At 40.8% G+C, this 17,819-nt stretch overlaps 1 protein-coding gene across 1 annotated transcript; it reads right to left on the bottom strand.

Moving 5' to 3' along the window:
• Positions 1-751: 751 nt before the first annotated feature.
• LOC129862782 (tripartite motif-containing protein 16-like) lies at positions 752-14,236 on the bottom strand. Its single transcript, XM_055934744.1, has 6 exons — positions 13,600-14,236; positions 6,615-6,710; positions 6,199-6,432; positions 4,207-4,366; positions 2,994-3,041; positions 752-1,929 (listed from the first exon to the last, which is right to left on the bottom strand). The coding sequence occupies exons 1-6, from the start codon at positions 14,194-14,196 to the stop codon at positions 1,406-1,408; spliced, it is 1,659 nt and encodes a 552-aa protein (XP_055790719.1). The 5' UTR covers positions 14,197-14,236; the 3' UTR covers positions 752-1,405.
• Positions 14,237-17,819: the final 3,583 nt, after the last annotated feature.

Here is a 17,819-nt window from a genome sequence, read left to right as displayed (position 1 = left end):
AGCTGGGCTGGGTGGTCCAGAGGGTGATTAGACTTCCCGTGCGGAAGTTGGAGAATTTAGCATTTTTCAAACACCTGAAACATGCCTTTCCTTTGTTTCTAGAGCCATAGTCCTTATGCTTAATTCCATGTAAAAATATATATATATATATATGTCTGCATATCTAAACATACCTCGTCGGGGGCGACCTCTTATGCCTGGAGCTGGCCCTAGTGAGTAAGAGAGTGAGATCAGGTAAAGTTCTGGAGATGAAGAAATACAGGTACTGTATGTGGAACTTTAGTTAGACCCGTATGGCGTATCAATACCATTTAGAATCTGCCCGAGTTCAATGAGAGGATGTCTAAACACAAATGGGGAATGTCAGCCATGAAGTATTCCATTGACAGTAATCTGAAATATACACTGTATTCCCAATGTAGTGCACTACTATTGACCTGGTCAGAAGTGGGTGTCATTTGGGACAGAGCCATTAACTCTCCTGTGTATGTAAATCTTTCTCATCCTCATATGTCTTCTTTAACGTTATCTCCTCCCCTCCTCTCACCACACCACAAACCAGCTTCAACACAATCCATTTAAAAGTAAAATACATACCTCGGAATACTATTACTATAGTGTTTGTTAATGTCATCTGTTAATGTCAGACATAAACATCCAAACAACTGTAAAGTACCGGTGAAACGCAGTATTTAACGTTTTAGGAACTTGCTTATCCTATTCGAAAAGAAATTTGACATCCAAATCATGACCTTGTTTTTGTTGTATTTATTTCCCATCACCAGAAATATTTTTTAATCACTGAACAATAGAAGGCCTAACTTAATCTATTCCTAACTCGGGATAGTTGATTTAAAAGACGATACATCTACAACGATATTAGCGCAATATACTGAGTGGCAAGTCAAGATATTTGCAGTTCTTTTTATTGTTTGGTCAGTAGCACCACCTGTTGGACAGGTTTAATGTTGCGCCTGAGAATTATGGGTGCATAAAATATGCCAAATTTAGGGCTGGTTTCCCGGACAGCTCCATTGAACATGCTTTTAAGTCTAGTACTAGGCTTAATCTGTGTCCGAGAAACCATCCAAAATAGTTTAGTTAGCAAGTAAGCGAAACTACCTGTCCCATGCCACTGAGGAAAATTGCATAGAGAGTGATAACCAATAGAAAACATCAATGGTTCTCAATGCAAACCAATATACATCAAAAACATACACCATGGGGAAGGTACAAGATTAAAACATTGCATTTTATAGAATATAAATACATTACATTTTTATTAACTACATCTCTGAAGATCTAATCAGTCCGATGAAGTAACTGCAAAAAACAAAATAAGCCAAATGAAGCATCACCATCTGGGGACTGTCACCACCAGCATGACTAGTATCTATGTGAGCCCCTACCACAGTTTACACAGCTCAGCAGTATCATTAGCTCCATAGAGACGAAACCCAGGATAGAGGGGCTGAGGAAATGTGTTGTGGACTCTGTGGAGGAGGTTCATTGTGTCAGAGACGCTGTAGAAGGACAGAGTACCTGCCTTGTGATCCAGGTACACTCCCACTCTGGAGGACCAAGGGCCCGGTACATTAGTCACAACATTATTGTGTATGAAACGATAACCACCCGTAGAGCACCCTAAACTCCAGGACTTGTCATTGGATCCGAATGCATGACCTGCCCTCGTTCTGCTGATGTCTTTATATGAGACTGCTGTATGAACCCAGTGCCCACTCCACTCCACCTCCCAGTAACAGCATCCAGACAGACCCTCTCTACACAGAACCTGGTAGTAGTTGGTGAATCTGTCTGGATGGTTAGGATATGGTTGGGCTTGATCTGTAAAGATGACCTTTCTCTTCCCTTCAGTCAGAAAGAGTTCTTCACATGCTGTGTTTGGGTCCAGTGTGAGCTGACAGGAATCTGGGAGAAGAGCAGAGCAGCGACCAGCAGAGTTTAGAACAACAAGTTGTCAAATAATGTATCAACACTGTATTTTTTTTTGCTGGCAGCACAGTAGCCAGTAGGTTACTGTAGATTACAGGAAAATGATTTTTTGGTGCTACAAAAATACAGTATGGGTTGGTACTGCATTATAGTAAATGATTGGCTGCACAGTAGCCAGTAGGTTGCTGTATTCTGTGGCTGTACCATTTCCCACCATGCACCATAATTTACAGTATGCTGCAGTAAATGAACAGCAAAACAGGTAATACAGTACTTTATTGTAAAATTACAGCAATTGCTAACAGTGTAGCTGAATGTCATTGAGCCCTCATAATGCATTGCTTTTAAAGTACTGTAACAAAGAATTCCAGTAGCTAACTAAGCTTTTTAGCTGTACATTTTCACCAATTTGTTACAGTGTACCCTGTCTTTGATTATAGCAGAGTAGAGATCAAAGGAGCAAGACAATGAATCAGATAGCTGCAGTACCCAGTCTTTGACTATATCTACTATTGCTATAGTATGTATTCCTATCTCAGGGTTTGTGAGGAGAGTCCGTAAAAAGAGAATTAGTGATAGAGATAGCATCAGCTGAGATTACACCAATCGTATTAAAACAGTTCCTACATTAATATTGAGGTCTATTTAACTTGACCAGTTCTGCACACACACACACCCTCTTCTGCGCTAAACTATGCCATTGGCTTTTCTTTGCTGCTTAATATTGCTGCCGCGGTAACATCGCTTCTACCCGCTATACATTGTCTGTTTTCTGCTAGCCTCAACACCACCCCAGCCTCCACCTGTTTGGTTCTGCTATTTGTTCCTGTCAGGGGGATTGGTATATATCTCGCTCACTGCCTGTTGTTGATTGATAATGGTAATAACGGTACTCATTGATATGGCATTGAGGCATCCCCTGAAGTAGCATTGCCTAATGCCAAGACCAAATGTATTGTCATCTATTTTCTAATAAATGGTAAAACGAATATGTGGGTTTCCTGTCTAAACTGTTAGTTATTTTTAATAAAGATACTCACATTGTAAGAACTGTTCTCTGGTCTTGGGCTCTGTAGGCAAAACATCCACTACAGACAAACAAACACATTCACAGTGAGAGGGCATGTTATCGTCATACCATATTGCACATGTACAGTGCATTGTTATGTTACAGTGCATTATTACATTACAGCCTTAGTCTAAAGTGAATTTAATTGTTGTTTCACCCTCAATCTAAACACAATATCCCATAATGACAAAGCAAAAACAGATTTTAAAAAAATGTATAAATAAATCAAATATTATATTTATCTAAGTATTCAGACCATTTACTCAAGACTTTGTTAAAGCACATTTGGCAGCGATTACAACCTCGAGTCTTCTTAGGTATGACGCTACAAGCTTGGGACTTTCTCCCATTCTTCTCTGCAGATCCTCTCAACCTCTGTCAGGTTTAATGGGGAGCGTCGATACACAGCTATTTTCAGGTCTCTCCAGAGATGTTCGATCGGGTTCAAGTCCGGGTTCTGGCTAGGTCACTCAAGGACATTCAGAGACTTGTCCCGAAGCCACTCCTGCATTGTCTTGGCTGTGTGCTTAGGGTCGTTGTCCTGTTGGAAGGTGAACCTTAGACCTTCTCCTGAACGCTCTGGAGCAGGACCTTCAATGCTGCAGAATTTTCCCCAGATCTTTGCCTCGACGCTATCCTGTCTCGGAGCTCTATGGACAATTCCTTCGACCTCATGGCTTGGTTTTTGCTCTGACATGCACTGTCAACTGTGGGACCTTATATAGACAGGTGTGTGCCTTTCCAAATCATGTCCAATCAATTGAATTTATCAGAAGTGGACTCCAATCAAATCGCTTTGTCGTTATGTGGTATTGTGTGTAGATTGATGAGGATTTTTTTTATTTACCCATGTATCTCAAGGATGATTCATGGAAACAGTATGCACCTGAGGTCAATTTCCTGTCTCATAGCAAAGGGTCTGAATATTTATGTAAATAAGGTATTTCTGTTTTTTATAATAAATTAACAAAAATTTGTAAACACCTGTTTTCACTTTGTTGTTATGTGGTATTGTGTGTAGATTGATGAGGATTTTTTTTATTTAACCCATTTTAGAATAAGGCTGTAACGTAACAAAATGTGGAAAAAGTCGAGGGGTCTGAATACTTTCCGAATGCACTGTATATGAATTGTAGGGATCTTTCAGTGATCTAAAGTTGATGTTCTTATTATTTTCAACACACCTGTAGTCGAGATCTTTGTCCATTCTCCTTTAAGGAAGTATTCTAGTTTCTCTCTCAGCTCAGACACTGTCTTACTCACATATCCAAAGAACTGAAGAGGACGGACAGTGATGCTGGGAAAGTCTGAAGATACACTGGGACTGGAAAGAGACTGATAACTCTGGACGGACAGACAGACAAATAATAGAGAGTTTCATCCATTCAACACTGATGTGTCACATGTACAGTTGAAGTCGGAAGTTTACATACACTTAGGTTGGAGTCATAAAAAATAGTTTTTCAACCACTCCACAAAATTCTTGTTAACAAACTATACTTTTGGCAAGTCGGTTAGAACATCTACTTTGTGCATGACACAAGTAATTTTTCCAACAATTGTTTACAGACAGATTATTTCACTTATTATTCACTGTATCACAATTCCAGTGGGTCAGAAGTTTACATACACTAAGTTGACTGTGCCTTTAAACAGCTTGGAAAATTCCAGAAAATGATGTCATGGCTTTAGAAGCTTCTGAAATGCTAATTGACAACATTTGAGTAAATTGGAGGTGTACCTGTGGATGTATTTCAAGGACTCCCTTCAAACTCGGTGCGTCTTTGCTTGACATCATGGGAAAATCAAAAGAAATCAGACAAGACCTCAGAAAAACAATTGTAGACCTCCACAAGTCTGGTTCATCCTTGGGAGCAATTTCCAAATACCTGAAGGGACCACGTTCATCTGTACAAACAATAGTACGCAAGTATAAACACCATGGGACCACGCAGCCGTCATACCACTCAGGAAGGAGACGCTTTCTGTCTCTTAGAGATTAACGTACTTTGGTGCGAAAAGTCCAAATCAATCCCATAACAACAGCAAAGGACCTTGTGAAGATGCTGGAGGAAACAGGTACAAAAGTATCTATATCCACAGTAAAACGAGTCCTATATCAACATAACCTGAAAGGCCGCTCAGCAAGGAAGAAGCCCTGCTCCAAAACCGCCATAAAAAGCCTGACTATGGTTTGCAACTGCACATGGGGACAACGATCGTACTTTTTGGAGAAATGTCCTCTGGTCTGATGAAACAAAAATAGAACTGTTTGGCCATAATGACCATCGTTATGTTTGGAGGAAAAAGGGGGAGGCTTGCAAGCCGAAGAACACCATCCCAACCGTGGAGCACAGGGATGGCAGCATCATGTTGTGGGGGTGCTTTGCTGCAGGAGGGACTGGTGCACTTCACAAAATAGATGGCATCATGAGGATGGAAAATTGTGGATATATTGAAGAAACATCTCAAGACATCAGTCAGGAAGTTAAAGCTTGGTCGCAAGGGTCTTCCAAATGGACAATGACCCCAAGCATACTTCCAAAGTTGTGGCAAAATGGCTTCAGGACAAAAAGTCAAGGTATTGGAGTGGCCATCACAAAGCCCTGACCTCAATCCTATAGAAAATGTGTGGGCGAGCAAGGAGGCCTACAAACCTGACTCAGCTACACCAGCTATGTCAGGAGGAATGAGCCAAAATTCACCCAACTTATTGGTATTGGAGTGGCCATCACAAAGCCCTGACCTCAATCCTGTAGAAAATGTGTGGGCGAGCAAGGAGGCCTACAAACCGGACTCAGCTACACCAGCTATGTCAGGAGGAATGAGCCAAAATTCACCCAACTTATTGTGGGAAGCTCTTGGAAGGCTATCCAAGACATTTGAGCCAAGTTAAACAATTTAAAAGGCAATGCTACCAAATACTAATTGAATGTATGTAAACTTCTGACCCACTGGGAATATGATGAAAGAAATAAAAGCTGAAATAAATCATTCTCTCAACTATTATTCTGACATTTCACATTCTTAAAATAAAGTGGTGATCCTAACTGACCTAAGACAGGGAATTTTTACTCAGATTAAATGTCAGGAATTGTGAAAAACTGAATTTAAAGGTATTTGGCTAAGGTATATGTAAACTTCTGACTTCAACTGTATCAAGGCAATATAGTTACCTGCAGGAAATGGATGTGGTCCTCTGTGTGTGAGAGCTGGTCCAGCTCAGCATTTCTCTTCCTCAGTTCAGCTATCTCCTGCTTCAGTTGCTCCAGAAGTCCTTCAGCCTGACTCACTTGAGCCTTCTCTTGGGCTTTGATCAGCTCCTTCACTTCAGAGCACCTTCTCTCAATGGAGCGGATCAGCTGAGTAAAGATCTTCTCAGTGTCCTCCACTGCTGCCTGTGCAGAGTGCTTTTAGGACAGACAGAGAGACAGAGAGAGAAGAGAAGGCTTCATGTTAAACAGTCTATTCTCTCTTTAACTAGGAGCCCAGACAACCTGTTCCCCACAGTGGGGATCAGTGAGTTTGGAGAGGGGTCTCTCTCTCTCTCTGAGAGAAGTGAAAAGGTGCATCTCTGGTCAATAATAATCACCTTGAGAGACTCCACAGCCTGTTGGAGCTCCTTCAACTCCTTCTCTCTCTTCTGGACTCTCTGCTGGACCTTCTGCTGACTCATCCCCAGTTGCTTCTGTGGAAAGTCACTATTCAATGAGTTATCAAGCTTTAGGTGTCCAGTAGTTCCACTAACACAGTAATGAGACATAGGTCTATAGAGAGTAAGGTCTAAAATAATGAGGAAATACCTTTGCAATATGATAATTGATATGTTGCTATGTAAACCTACATGTATCAAGTAGTTTACACTGAACTTTGGAGTCATGAAAGGGCATATTCCGAATGATGATGGTGTTTGACTTGAGAAAATGGTGATACATTTGAAGCCTCTAGGTTAAAGTAATTGTGTGCCACATCATACATTTCATAGTATATGGTCATTTCCATATAAATGACCCATGAGCACCAGCATGTGAAGTTCATAGGAGCATATCAAATTGGGTGTCAAATGAAGAGTAAGAGTCTATATTTTTGGGAAATGAAGGCATAGATACATTTTTCAACCATTTTCCATCTTAAAAATTAGGCATATGTTTCCATCCACAGTTTTAATGCGAGTAAAGTCATGCTATATACAAAAATGTATCACAACAGCTTTGAAGGAAACAGGAAGTTTCCGTACAATTTAAAATAAATGCCGACAGATCATTTCTTTGTGAGACATGGTGGGAGGGATCTTTTTAAAATGTATTATGCTAGACATTGTGGAAATGCCTTTACGGCGCAAATATTGATATAACAACCATCCAATCGAAGTAAATGTGGGAGTCACGCGATGGCATGGTGTGTGGTCCTCCAACTACGACTCGGGAAACCATGAAGTTTATTAGGCTACAGATGAAATTAATTATTATGAATTTCACAGGGTGGTGAAAGTGCACAGTGACCTTTCCAATAAATATTGAGGGTCTTATTCTAGTGACATGATGATTAATGCTTGACCGCAGTTTAACAAATAAAAAAATTCTCGCTCTTATCCATAATAATCTCATCATGTAAACTAACCTACCCGCACAGCCTACCCACCTGCCAAGACCAGAGTAGGCACATTTGCTATTTAACGCAACAGGTTTTGTGACAAACCTTTAGATTTTTATTCGGTACATGAAAATGTAAGCAAAAAAATTATATTTTGTGTGCACTACGTCATCACACACTGATTCGTATGTCAACATGTCAGTTTGGTGGATGTGCATATTTTCTTTATGCATATTTTTTCATATTTGCATGAAAATCTGTCGCCAATTGGATCGAAACCTAGCAACTAATGGCTCTGATTTCTGGTCAAACAGGTGGAAAAGGAGGTTTAGACAACATCTACCAGAAAAAGTCTTAAAATGTATTTGTAACGGCGATCCTCCTCCTCTCCATCTTCGGAAAAGGAGGAGTATTGAGGGAACCAAGGCGCAGCGAAGTTTGAACACATAATGATTTATTAAATAAACAAAATAGACAAAGACGAAAACGAACTATACTGGATATAACTAACAAAATAACAAAACGATGTAGACAGACCTGAACAAACGAACTTACATATACACGAAGCACGCTGACACAGGAACAGACTACATAAACAGGAACAGACTACATAAACCGAAACAGTCCCGTGTGGTACGAAATAACATACAGACACGGAAGACAATCACCCACAAACAAACAGTGAGAACGCCCTACCTAAATATGACTCTTAATTAGAGGAAAACGCAAACCACCTGCCTCTAATCAAGAGCCATACCAGGCAACCCAAAACCAACATAGAAACAGATAACATAGACTGCCCACCCAAAACTAACGCCCTGACCAATTACACATACAAAAACAACATAAAACTGGTCAGGACCGTTACAGTATTAGAAATACATAAAAACTAAATAATGTTTAAGTACAGACCCCTGCCAATTAATATCAACACTTATATGTAGTTTTGGATAAAATATTTTCCTTCTGTAAGTTTAAGAAACATGTGACATCCCCAGGTGGTAAATTAAATAATAGACCAATAAGAAAGAGTTCCAAACATCTCTGCCAATAACAGCTAGTTTTCAGTTTTCCCCTCCCCACTCAGACCACTCCCAGACAGTCCAAACTAAATTCTTGCTTGAGAAATGTATCTTCGCTAAGAAGCTATTTGTTTCTTTTAGACCATTTTAATTGAAAACAATCATGATTTGGTATTGAAATAAAATAAAAATGTCTGCATTGAACCTTTAAGATATTTTCAAATTTCACTCATGAGGGAGGATAATGAAAGTTCACAGAAGTAACAAGTACAGGTAGACCTACTAATTATTTAGTGTTTTCATTGATAATTTAAAAAATTATCATTATTAAGTCATTAAAACTCGTAATTCTGTTACCAAATTAGGAACGTCCATATCTGAACCAATCATAGAAGTCTATGTTTTATACGTTTGTACAGCACAGTAAAGAAAAGTTTTTTTATAGTTCAGTACAGCACACTAGAGTACAGTATAATGTACTGCATTGTACTGAGCTCTACTGTGATGTACTGTGCTGTACTGTGATGTCCAAAATTGTGAAACAAAGACGTCTACAATAGGTTCAGATTGTGTCCAGCGTCATCCAGGTTAGGGGAGGGTTTGGCTGGGGGGACTTTACTTGGCTCATCGCACTCTAGCGACTCCTTGTGGTGGGCCGGGAACCTGCAGGCTGACCTCAGTCGTCAGGTGTGTTTCCTCAGACACATTGGTGCGGCTGGCTTCCGGGTTAAGCAGGCGGGTGTTAAGAAGCGGGGTTTGGCGGGTCATGTTTGGGAGGACGCATGACTCGAACCTTCGCCTCGCATGCGCGTTGGGGAGTTGCAAGATTAAAATTGGGTAGAAAAAGGGAGGTAAAAAAAAATCTAAATAAAAAGAATAATAGCCAGTGTGTAGAATAAAATCCATATATGTAAAGGATTATATTGCATATTTCTAACGTTCTGTACCTATTCAGGATACATCACCATGAAAAGAATGACTTTCATATCCATAATTATGCATTTCTGTGTAGTACAGATCAGGGACACATGATGTTATTCCGTCATAACTGACTCCCCCATTCTTTCTGCAGACATCTTTGAATCTTAATTCAGAGTAGATATTTAAGAGTTTTTGGAAAATGCGGTCGCATAAAAAACTGAGGGAGATTTGACCGTAATTCTGTTGCCAAACTTTGCATCTGCACAGTTCTTCCAGTAAATGGGATATTGTGAATTTTTCTGTGTAGATTGTTTACAAGTAGTCCTTGTGCATAGTCGTATGGTTTGCTAAGCTTTGAAATCAATGTTTTTTGTTTGGCATACATTTTAAAGTGAAAAATCAGGGTCTCATCTGAATTCCGTTGATATGAAATTGCCCATGTGCTCCAAACTGCAAAAAAAAAGCTATTCCAATTCCAAAGTGCTTAAAGAGCGACTGCCCCAAAAAGCTACTTCTTGTTTTGAAAAGGGCCTATATGGCATCGATACGACTAAGAAACATTTATTTCAGTATCAAAATTGACTACAAAGTGTAAATAGGATAATTTTGGTAGTAAAGTCTGGTATGACTATGTCATGATATGTCACAGAATGAAGGGTACTGTAACAGTTTTCTGTAGGTTGGGTTTATTTGAATCCTGCTCACAGCTGGCAGCATTCAAGTAATCATCAATTCAAAACACAGCTGCACAAGATTCACTCTTAATGCCCATGCCAAAGATTGCTAATTATATTGACAAGATATTAGAGTGACCGCTCTAACAATGGAAATACAAGTCCTCAAAGAAGGAAGGTAGGCAGGAGGAGGCGAGATCAGGTGGGACCATTCTAGCTGATGAGCGGGCCAACGAGCGAGTGGCGCAGTGGTCTAAGGCACTGCATCTCAGTGCAAGAGGTGTCACTACAGTCCCTGGTTCGAATCCAGGCTGTATCACATCCGGCCGTGATTGGGAGTCCCATAGGTCAGCGTATAATTGGCCCAGCGTATTCCGGGTTTGGTCGTCATTGTAAATAAGAATTTGTTCTTAACTGACTTGTCTAGTTAAATAAAGGTTAAAATACACGTGTGAACAGCACACCATAGAGATAGATAGAGGACTCATCTTTGTATCTGTGGCAATATAACGACTTTGACAGCATGGGCAGCACCATTAACCATCTTCATTTTAAAGTAGTCCATTTTCTGTTCATTGGCTGATTGCTCCCAACTCATAGGAATCCCCACCCAGTTGACTACTTTAAAATAGTAGAAGCCCTCAATGGCTTATATCCAATATCTATTTATCCCTATGACAATATAAAGTAGTTTTGGGTAATTTGTCAAAATGCCACATATCAGTGCATTCGTAACAACCTAGCCATTTTTGAAACTTCAATTCGATCAAATAAGCCTCACGTTGCCTAATATATTGATAAAAGTCACCTTGTCCGAGAGAGAGATTTACATGGTTATCAAAACGTCACACCAGGGTAAGCCTACACGAAACACAACCCTTATTTTAAGTGTTTTTAAAATACCCATATGGGAAAAATGAATGGTGGAAAAACGATTGGAACCATTTCGCTGTTTGACCCTTAGATTTTAGGAGTATGACACCTCTGTGGGGCTCTATTAGTGGAAACCAAGACTGTTCTCAGGGCAAGACCAGTGGTTTTGACTATGAGAAGTTACTTTTCATAGCAGGTTAGGAGAAATTACACAGCAAGTTAGGATAATTAACATGGCAGGTTAGGCTAATTAGGTTAGGGTTTGCTAAAATTATCCCTGAGTGTACAAAACATTAGGAACACCTTCAATGCTTCCCACGGTTGTGTCAAGTTGGCTGGTAGTGGATCTCTACTCTAAATAGCCACTGCAGTAAGCTGAAATCACTGTCATGTTCGTGGAACCATTCCTAGACAATCCTAGCCTTGTGACATGGGGCATTATCCTGCTGGAAAAAATCCATTCTCAGATTGATAAACTGCTGCCATGAAGGTATGCACCTGATTGTTAATGATATTTATATATCCTGTGGCATTCAATCAATTAATCAAATGTATTTATAAAGCCTTTTTTACATAATTTACATTACATTTAAGTCATTTAGCAGACGCTCTTATCCAGAGCGACTTACAAATTGGTGCATTCACCTTATGACACCTTACATCAGCGATGTCACAAAGTGCTATACAGGAACCCAGCCTAAAACCCCAAACAGCAAGCAATGCAGATGTAGAAGCATGGTGGCTTGGGAAAAACTTCCTAGAAAGGCAGGAACCTGGGAAGAAACCTAGAGAGGAACCGGGGTCCACTTTTAAAAAGGGGCCCAATCTGTGCCATGAAAACACACCCAGTCAAAGTAACCAGATGTGGTATGGTGTTGATATCGTGTGTATCAAAAAAGTGCAAAAGGAGAGTGCATTGCGGTTCGCAAAATGATCGATGCATGAAGTGGACAGCTTTGATTTTCGGAGCAGGGCACCGGTGAAAGGTGTTCTCTGGCATTAGTTGGACATTGATAATCAATATTTTAGGCAAAAAAAATTCTTGGAGTAGATTATGCACGCCGCTTGACCTGTATGGAGAATGGGGGAAAGGAGCAAAGTGTATCTGTATTATTGATGTTTGATGAGTATTTACCAACCTATGTAAAGTTGGGATATTTAAGATAGGCTGTAAGAGTGTTCGTGTAAAACCCGATGCAATGCAAGAAGTGTAAAAAGGTTGGCCATGTGTCAAGTGTTTGCAGAAGGAAAGAATATGTAATTGAATAGTCTGTAAATGTACATTGTTGCAACTGTGGTAGGGATCATATTTCCGAATTCCCCGAGTGCCCTGTTAGGGTGAAAGAGATTGAGGTGTCAAGGATCAGGGCTTTACAGCAAATCTCCTATGTGGAGGCGTTGAATGGGCAAGAGGCCACATTTCTGAAGAAGATATAGTGGCGGATGCACCCCAACCAAATGTTATATGTCAATTAAGTGATCTGGATACACTTATTGTGAAGGTGGATTTTGTAGCATTTTTAGACACAGTTATTAATTGTACTGCACAGGTATCCAAGAAATCCAAGAAGCTGGACATCATTATATCTGCAGCCGAGAAGCTTTTGGCTCTCCAAGACTTAATGGCAGAAGTACTGCAAGGACGACTGTCGCCAGGAAATGTCCCGCCATCAAAGGATCCTTCTGAGCGTAGTGCGACTAAAACAAAAAAGCAGGCTGATTTAGTTTAATTCACATTTCGTTATTATTTTTGTTTTTTACCCCGCATTTTTTCCTTTTTGGAACTTTATTATCCACCTGTACAGTAGGTGGCGGAATGCACATATAATTGTTGCGAACGCCATTATACCAAAGATGAGACGACTAGTTTTCATGCAATTTCTTTCACTTGAGAAATACTGCGGCAAACATCTTAGTGAGATGTAAAATTGCGCACCTAACACCTCCTCTGCAAAAAATGTCCAAATGAATTACGGATTTCTTGCGTTATCTTAGATGAATTCAGATATAATATTTTGAGAAAGTGCACTGGCTCTAGGGACAAACAGTAATATTGCGTTTTTCAAGCGAGCGCACACGTTCACTTCGCCTAGCTGAGTTCTACTATGAGCAACACGAACCTATGTATACGGAAAAGTGTGCAAAGCTGTCATAAAGGCAAAGGGCGGCTACTTTGAAGAATCTCAAATAAAAAAAATCTATTTTGATTTGTTTAACCTTTTTGGGTTACTACATGATTCCATATGTGTTATTTCATAGTTTTGTTCTCTTCACTATTATTCTACAATGTAGAGAATAGTGAAAATAAAGAAAAACCCTTGAATGAGTAGGTGTGTCCAAACTTTGACTGGTACTTTATATTCTCACAGTTTGTGTTACTTCTGCTGTGGGTCAATTATATTTTAAATATATATCATTCAAACAGACTTAGTTCCTACTGTATCTTTAAGTCTTTGTTCATCAGACAGTCACCAACAAGTTGAACAGGTCCTACCTGTTTCTCAGTTCTCTCTGCTGCAGCTGACACTGTATCATGGCCTTTATGTATATCCATCACACACAGCATACAGATACACTGCTGATGTGTACGACAGTAAAACTCCAGCAGTTTGTCATGATGAGAGCAGATCTTCTCCTGTAGTTGAGCTGTGGCTTTAATCAATTTGTGCTTCTTAAAGGCAGGAACTTCATAGTGAGGTTGGAGGTGAGTTTCACAGTAAGAGGCCAAACACGCCAGACAGGACATGAGGGCTTTCTGCTTTCTGGTCCCAGTGCAGAAATCACACGCCACATCTCCAGGTCCAGCATAGCACAGAGTAGGAGGGGTAGCAGCCTGGAGTACTGTCTTCTTCAGTTTCTCAACTACCTCAGCCAACATGTTATTTTTCCTCAGAGTAGGCCTTGGAGTGAAGGTCTGTCTGCACTGGGGACAGCTATAGACCCCTTTCAGAACATTCTTATCCCAGCAGTCCTCAATACACCTCCAACAGTAACTGTGTCCACAGGCAGTAGTGACTGGCTCCTTCAGTAGATCCAGACAGACAGAACAACAGAACTGGTCCTGATCCAGGAGAACTCCTTGCTGAGCCATTTGGACTGTTGTTCACTCTCACACAGACAGATACTCAGATCAGCTTTGTTTTCTCAGAAGAGAGTTTGTGGGAGGGAGAGGGACTTCCTGGTTCTGCCAGAGGGGTGGGGTTAGAAAGAGAGAGAGAAAACTGGGGCGGGTTCAGCAGGACGCAACGTTTTAGAACATTCGGATAGAAATATGTCATGTAGAATTAACATGCCACTCCGACATGTAGAATAAGGAATCACTTCGGCTCTATTTGTGTATTTCTATCTGCAATGTTCAAGAACATTTTGCAACTGAACGTGGCCCTGCAGGCAACTTCAAGAGAGAAACAAACCATTTTGTTCCTAGGTTAGGGCCTGAAGTTTAATATGGAATAAATCAAACAATTAAACATTCTCAAATGCGAGTTGTTAGAATATATGAAGTATGTTGTTCAAGGTTCCAGTTTATTTCTGTATAATTAGTTAGGTTGGACTTAGAAAAGACCAAAGTAGCTTTTCAGATAAGCAGTGAGTTGGGTTTGAGGGAGTTTAATTAGGCTGAACCAGGGTGCGCCGAGCTATGGCCCATGACATGACTGGGCAAAACCGGTGAGGGAGGAACGCTCTTCTCAAATTGAACAGTGGGTGAACTGGTTTTGCATCGCCCGGTGCCCCGGTTGGGCAAGGTTTGCCATCCGCTTTGAACTGGACACTCGGCTCATGCCCAGGAGGCAGCCGGTTACAAAATTAATGCAATTACTTTTCACCCAGTGCAAACTCCTCCTACCCGGTTAACCGTACCATTTGAACCCTATCAGTCCCGAGACCCCAGTATCACGTTTCATGTAAGACCCAAATGCAGACTGTGTTGAAGTAACAATGTTTATTACAGCAGCAGGGACAGACAAACGACAAGTCAAGGCAGGCAGAGGTCGGTAATACAGAGTAGGAGCAAAGGTACCGGACGGCAGGCAGGCTCAGGGTCAGGTCAGGCAGAGGTCGGTAATCCAGAGTAGGGGCAAAGGTACAGGACGGCAGGCAGGCTCAGGGTCAGGTCAGGCAGAGGTCGGTAATCCAGAGTAGGGGCAAAGGTACCGGACGGCAGGCAGGCTCAGGGTCAGGTCAGGCAGAGGTCGGTAATCCAGAGTAGGGGCAAAGGTACCGGACGGCAGGCAGGCTCAGGGTCAGGTCAGGCAGAGGTCGGTAATCCAGAGTAGGGGCAAAGGTACAGGACGGCAGGCAGGCTCAGGGGCAGGCAGAGTGGTCAGGCAGGTGGGCTCAGAGTCAGGACAGGCAAGGGTTAAAACCAGGAGGGCGAGAAAAAGAGAGACATGGGAAAATCAGGAGCTGAGACATAACGCTGGTTGACTTGACAAACAAGACAAACTGGCAACAGACAAACAGAGAACACAGGTATAAGTACCCATAGGATAATAGGGAAGATGGGCGACGCCTGGAATGGGGTGGAGAAAAGCACAAGGACAGGTGAAACAGATCAGGGTGTGACACCCAGCAAAAATGGTCTTTTCATTGATGACTTTCATTCATCTGCATGTCCAGCTCTTATACTGTATTTAGCCTCACAAGGAAGTGTCTTACCCGTTTCTTTTCAGGATAACCAGGGCTACAAGTGGAACACAAAACTATTTGACAAAATCCATTTTATTGACAAATGTAAAAAATAAAAAAAAGTCTGCCAAAGCAAAAACCTGATAAAAATGATTTTATATGAATGCTGTACAGAAATTGTTTGCTTACTGGGAAATTAATATCCAACTAGTCGATGACAAATGTTTGGAGTTTGTGATTTCAACTATGTGAGCTTGTTACAGTATTGTAGACACTATGTCCTAGGATTTCCTATGATCTTCTATGTAGAACCCCTTACCTTCTAACGACTCTATTGTAGTTTGTGAACATCAAAGAGCAACGCATGTTACATGTTCGTGAATCTCAGCGTTTCATAAATACCTTTTAATAGTTTGTAGCTCAAGCCGTTCGGAATCTACAGACGTTTTTGTTTAAAGTACCTGGCACCAGGCTCCTTCGGGATTCGCCCTTGTCTCACAAACACCGCTCTAGCTCAGCCCCCGTTAATTACACAAACTGGTTGGTATCTACAGATGAAGAAGAAATAGACAAATCCAAATGTTCCAACCCAGAAGTCTGTAGCTCAAACACATAATGATTCAAATGGGTTAGAAGTTCAAAACACGCCGGGGTTATGGTGGGACTCAATGGGTTAATTGAATCCCCTACCACACCCAATTCCGTTTTTAGGGGGCCCCCAATCAATTATTATAAAAAAATGTTGAGAAGTCAACTTACTGTTCGTATAGTAGTAGAATACACAACGTGGAATTTCGAATTTCGGTTGTGCATCAGCAGTTTTTCTCTTGTTATGTCAGTCACTGATAGTTACTCAATTAGTCCATGTCATTTAACATTTTATAGATTGCTAGGTAAATTAGTCTAGCCTGCTATCTGAACTTTGTAGTAATCATGGCCAAATTACTGACCGGGCACGCAAGATATGTGTCCAGGGGCCCTGACCTCTTGATTTTGTTAGTCACTCTCACTCAGATATCATATGAACGTGGCATAATGACGTGTTCACGTGTGTGTCAGAACTTCCTATTTCTTAAATGTGATGTCAGAAAAATTACTTATTGTCGTTGATGTACTTTCTGGTCGGAACACTTATACTACAAACCAATAAGATTTTAGCGAGCTTGATAAGTTAACTAATGTTGCTTGCTTAACATTGACAATTGTCACGTTCTGACCTTTATTTCCTTTGTTTTGTCTTTATTTAGTATGGTCAGGGCGTGAGTTGGGGTGGGCAGTCTATGTTTGTATTTCTATGTTTTGCTATTTCTGTGTTTGGCCTGATATGGTTCTCAATCAGAGGCAGCTGTCAATCGTTGTCCCTGATTGGGAACCATATTTAGATAGCATGTTTTGTGTTGGGTTTTGTGGGTGGTTGTTTTCAGTATTTGTGTGTCTGCACCAGATAGAACTGTTTTCGGTTGTCACTTTTGTTGTTTTGTATTTTGAGTGTTCACCTTTATTAAAACAAGATGAACAATTACCACGCTGCGCATTGGTCCTCCGATCCTTCTAACTTATCCTCCTCAGACGAGGAGGAAGACAACAGCCATACAACAATATTGTCAGACTAACTACATTATCTATATTGATAGGGTTGAGGTTGTCAAAAACGGATTTGTTGTCATCTTTTGGTTGAAAGGTAAAATGTCAGTGGGGAAACATCACAACTCGGCAACTCGGGCCACAACATTTTCTCTGAGCCTCCCACTTGAATGACCCTCCAAGTCGGAATTACAAGTGAAACGTCCCAGTCAGAACTAGAAATTTCCGATAACACTGATAGCAAGTGAACGTGGCATATGTCATGGCAAAATATGTAGAATTGCAGGAAATTTGCTTGAAAACTGCCCATTTTTCTCTCCACCCAATGCAAAAATGAGTAGAATCGCATTGAATTTGTTTTAAAACTGTAAACGTTTCTCTCTGCCCCATGGAAAAATGTGTATAATTGCAGGACATTAACTTTAAAGCTGCACTTTTTTCTCTCTGCTGCCAAGGGGGGCATTAAAATGTTTTGCAGGCCCAGGAAAATGCTAGACGGTG

Source organism: Salvelinus fontinalis, chromosome 9, assembly GCF_029448725.1.
Source record: "Salvelinus fontinalis isolate EN_2023a chromosome 9, ASM2944872v1, whole genome shotgun sequence".
Taxonomy (NCBI): domain Eukaryota; kingdom Metazoa; phylum Chordata; class Actinopteri; order Salmoniformes; family Salmonidae; genus Salvelinus; species Salvelinus fontinalis.
The sequence above is the reverse complement of the archived record's forward strand: the minus strand, read 5'-3'. Positions and strand labels throughout refer to the sequence as shown.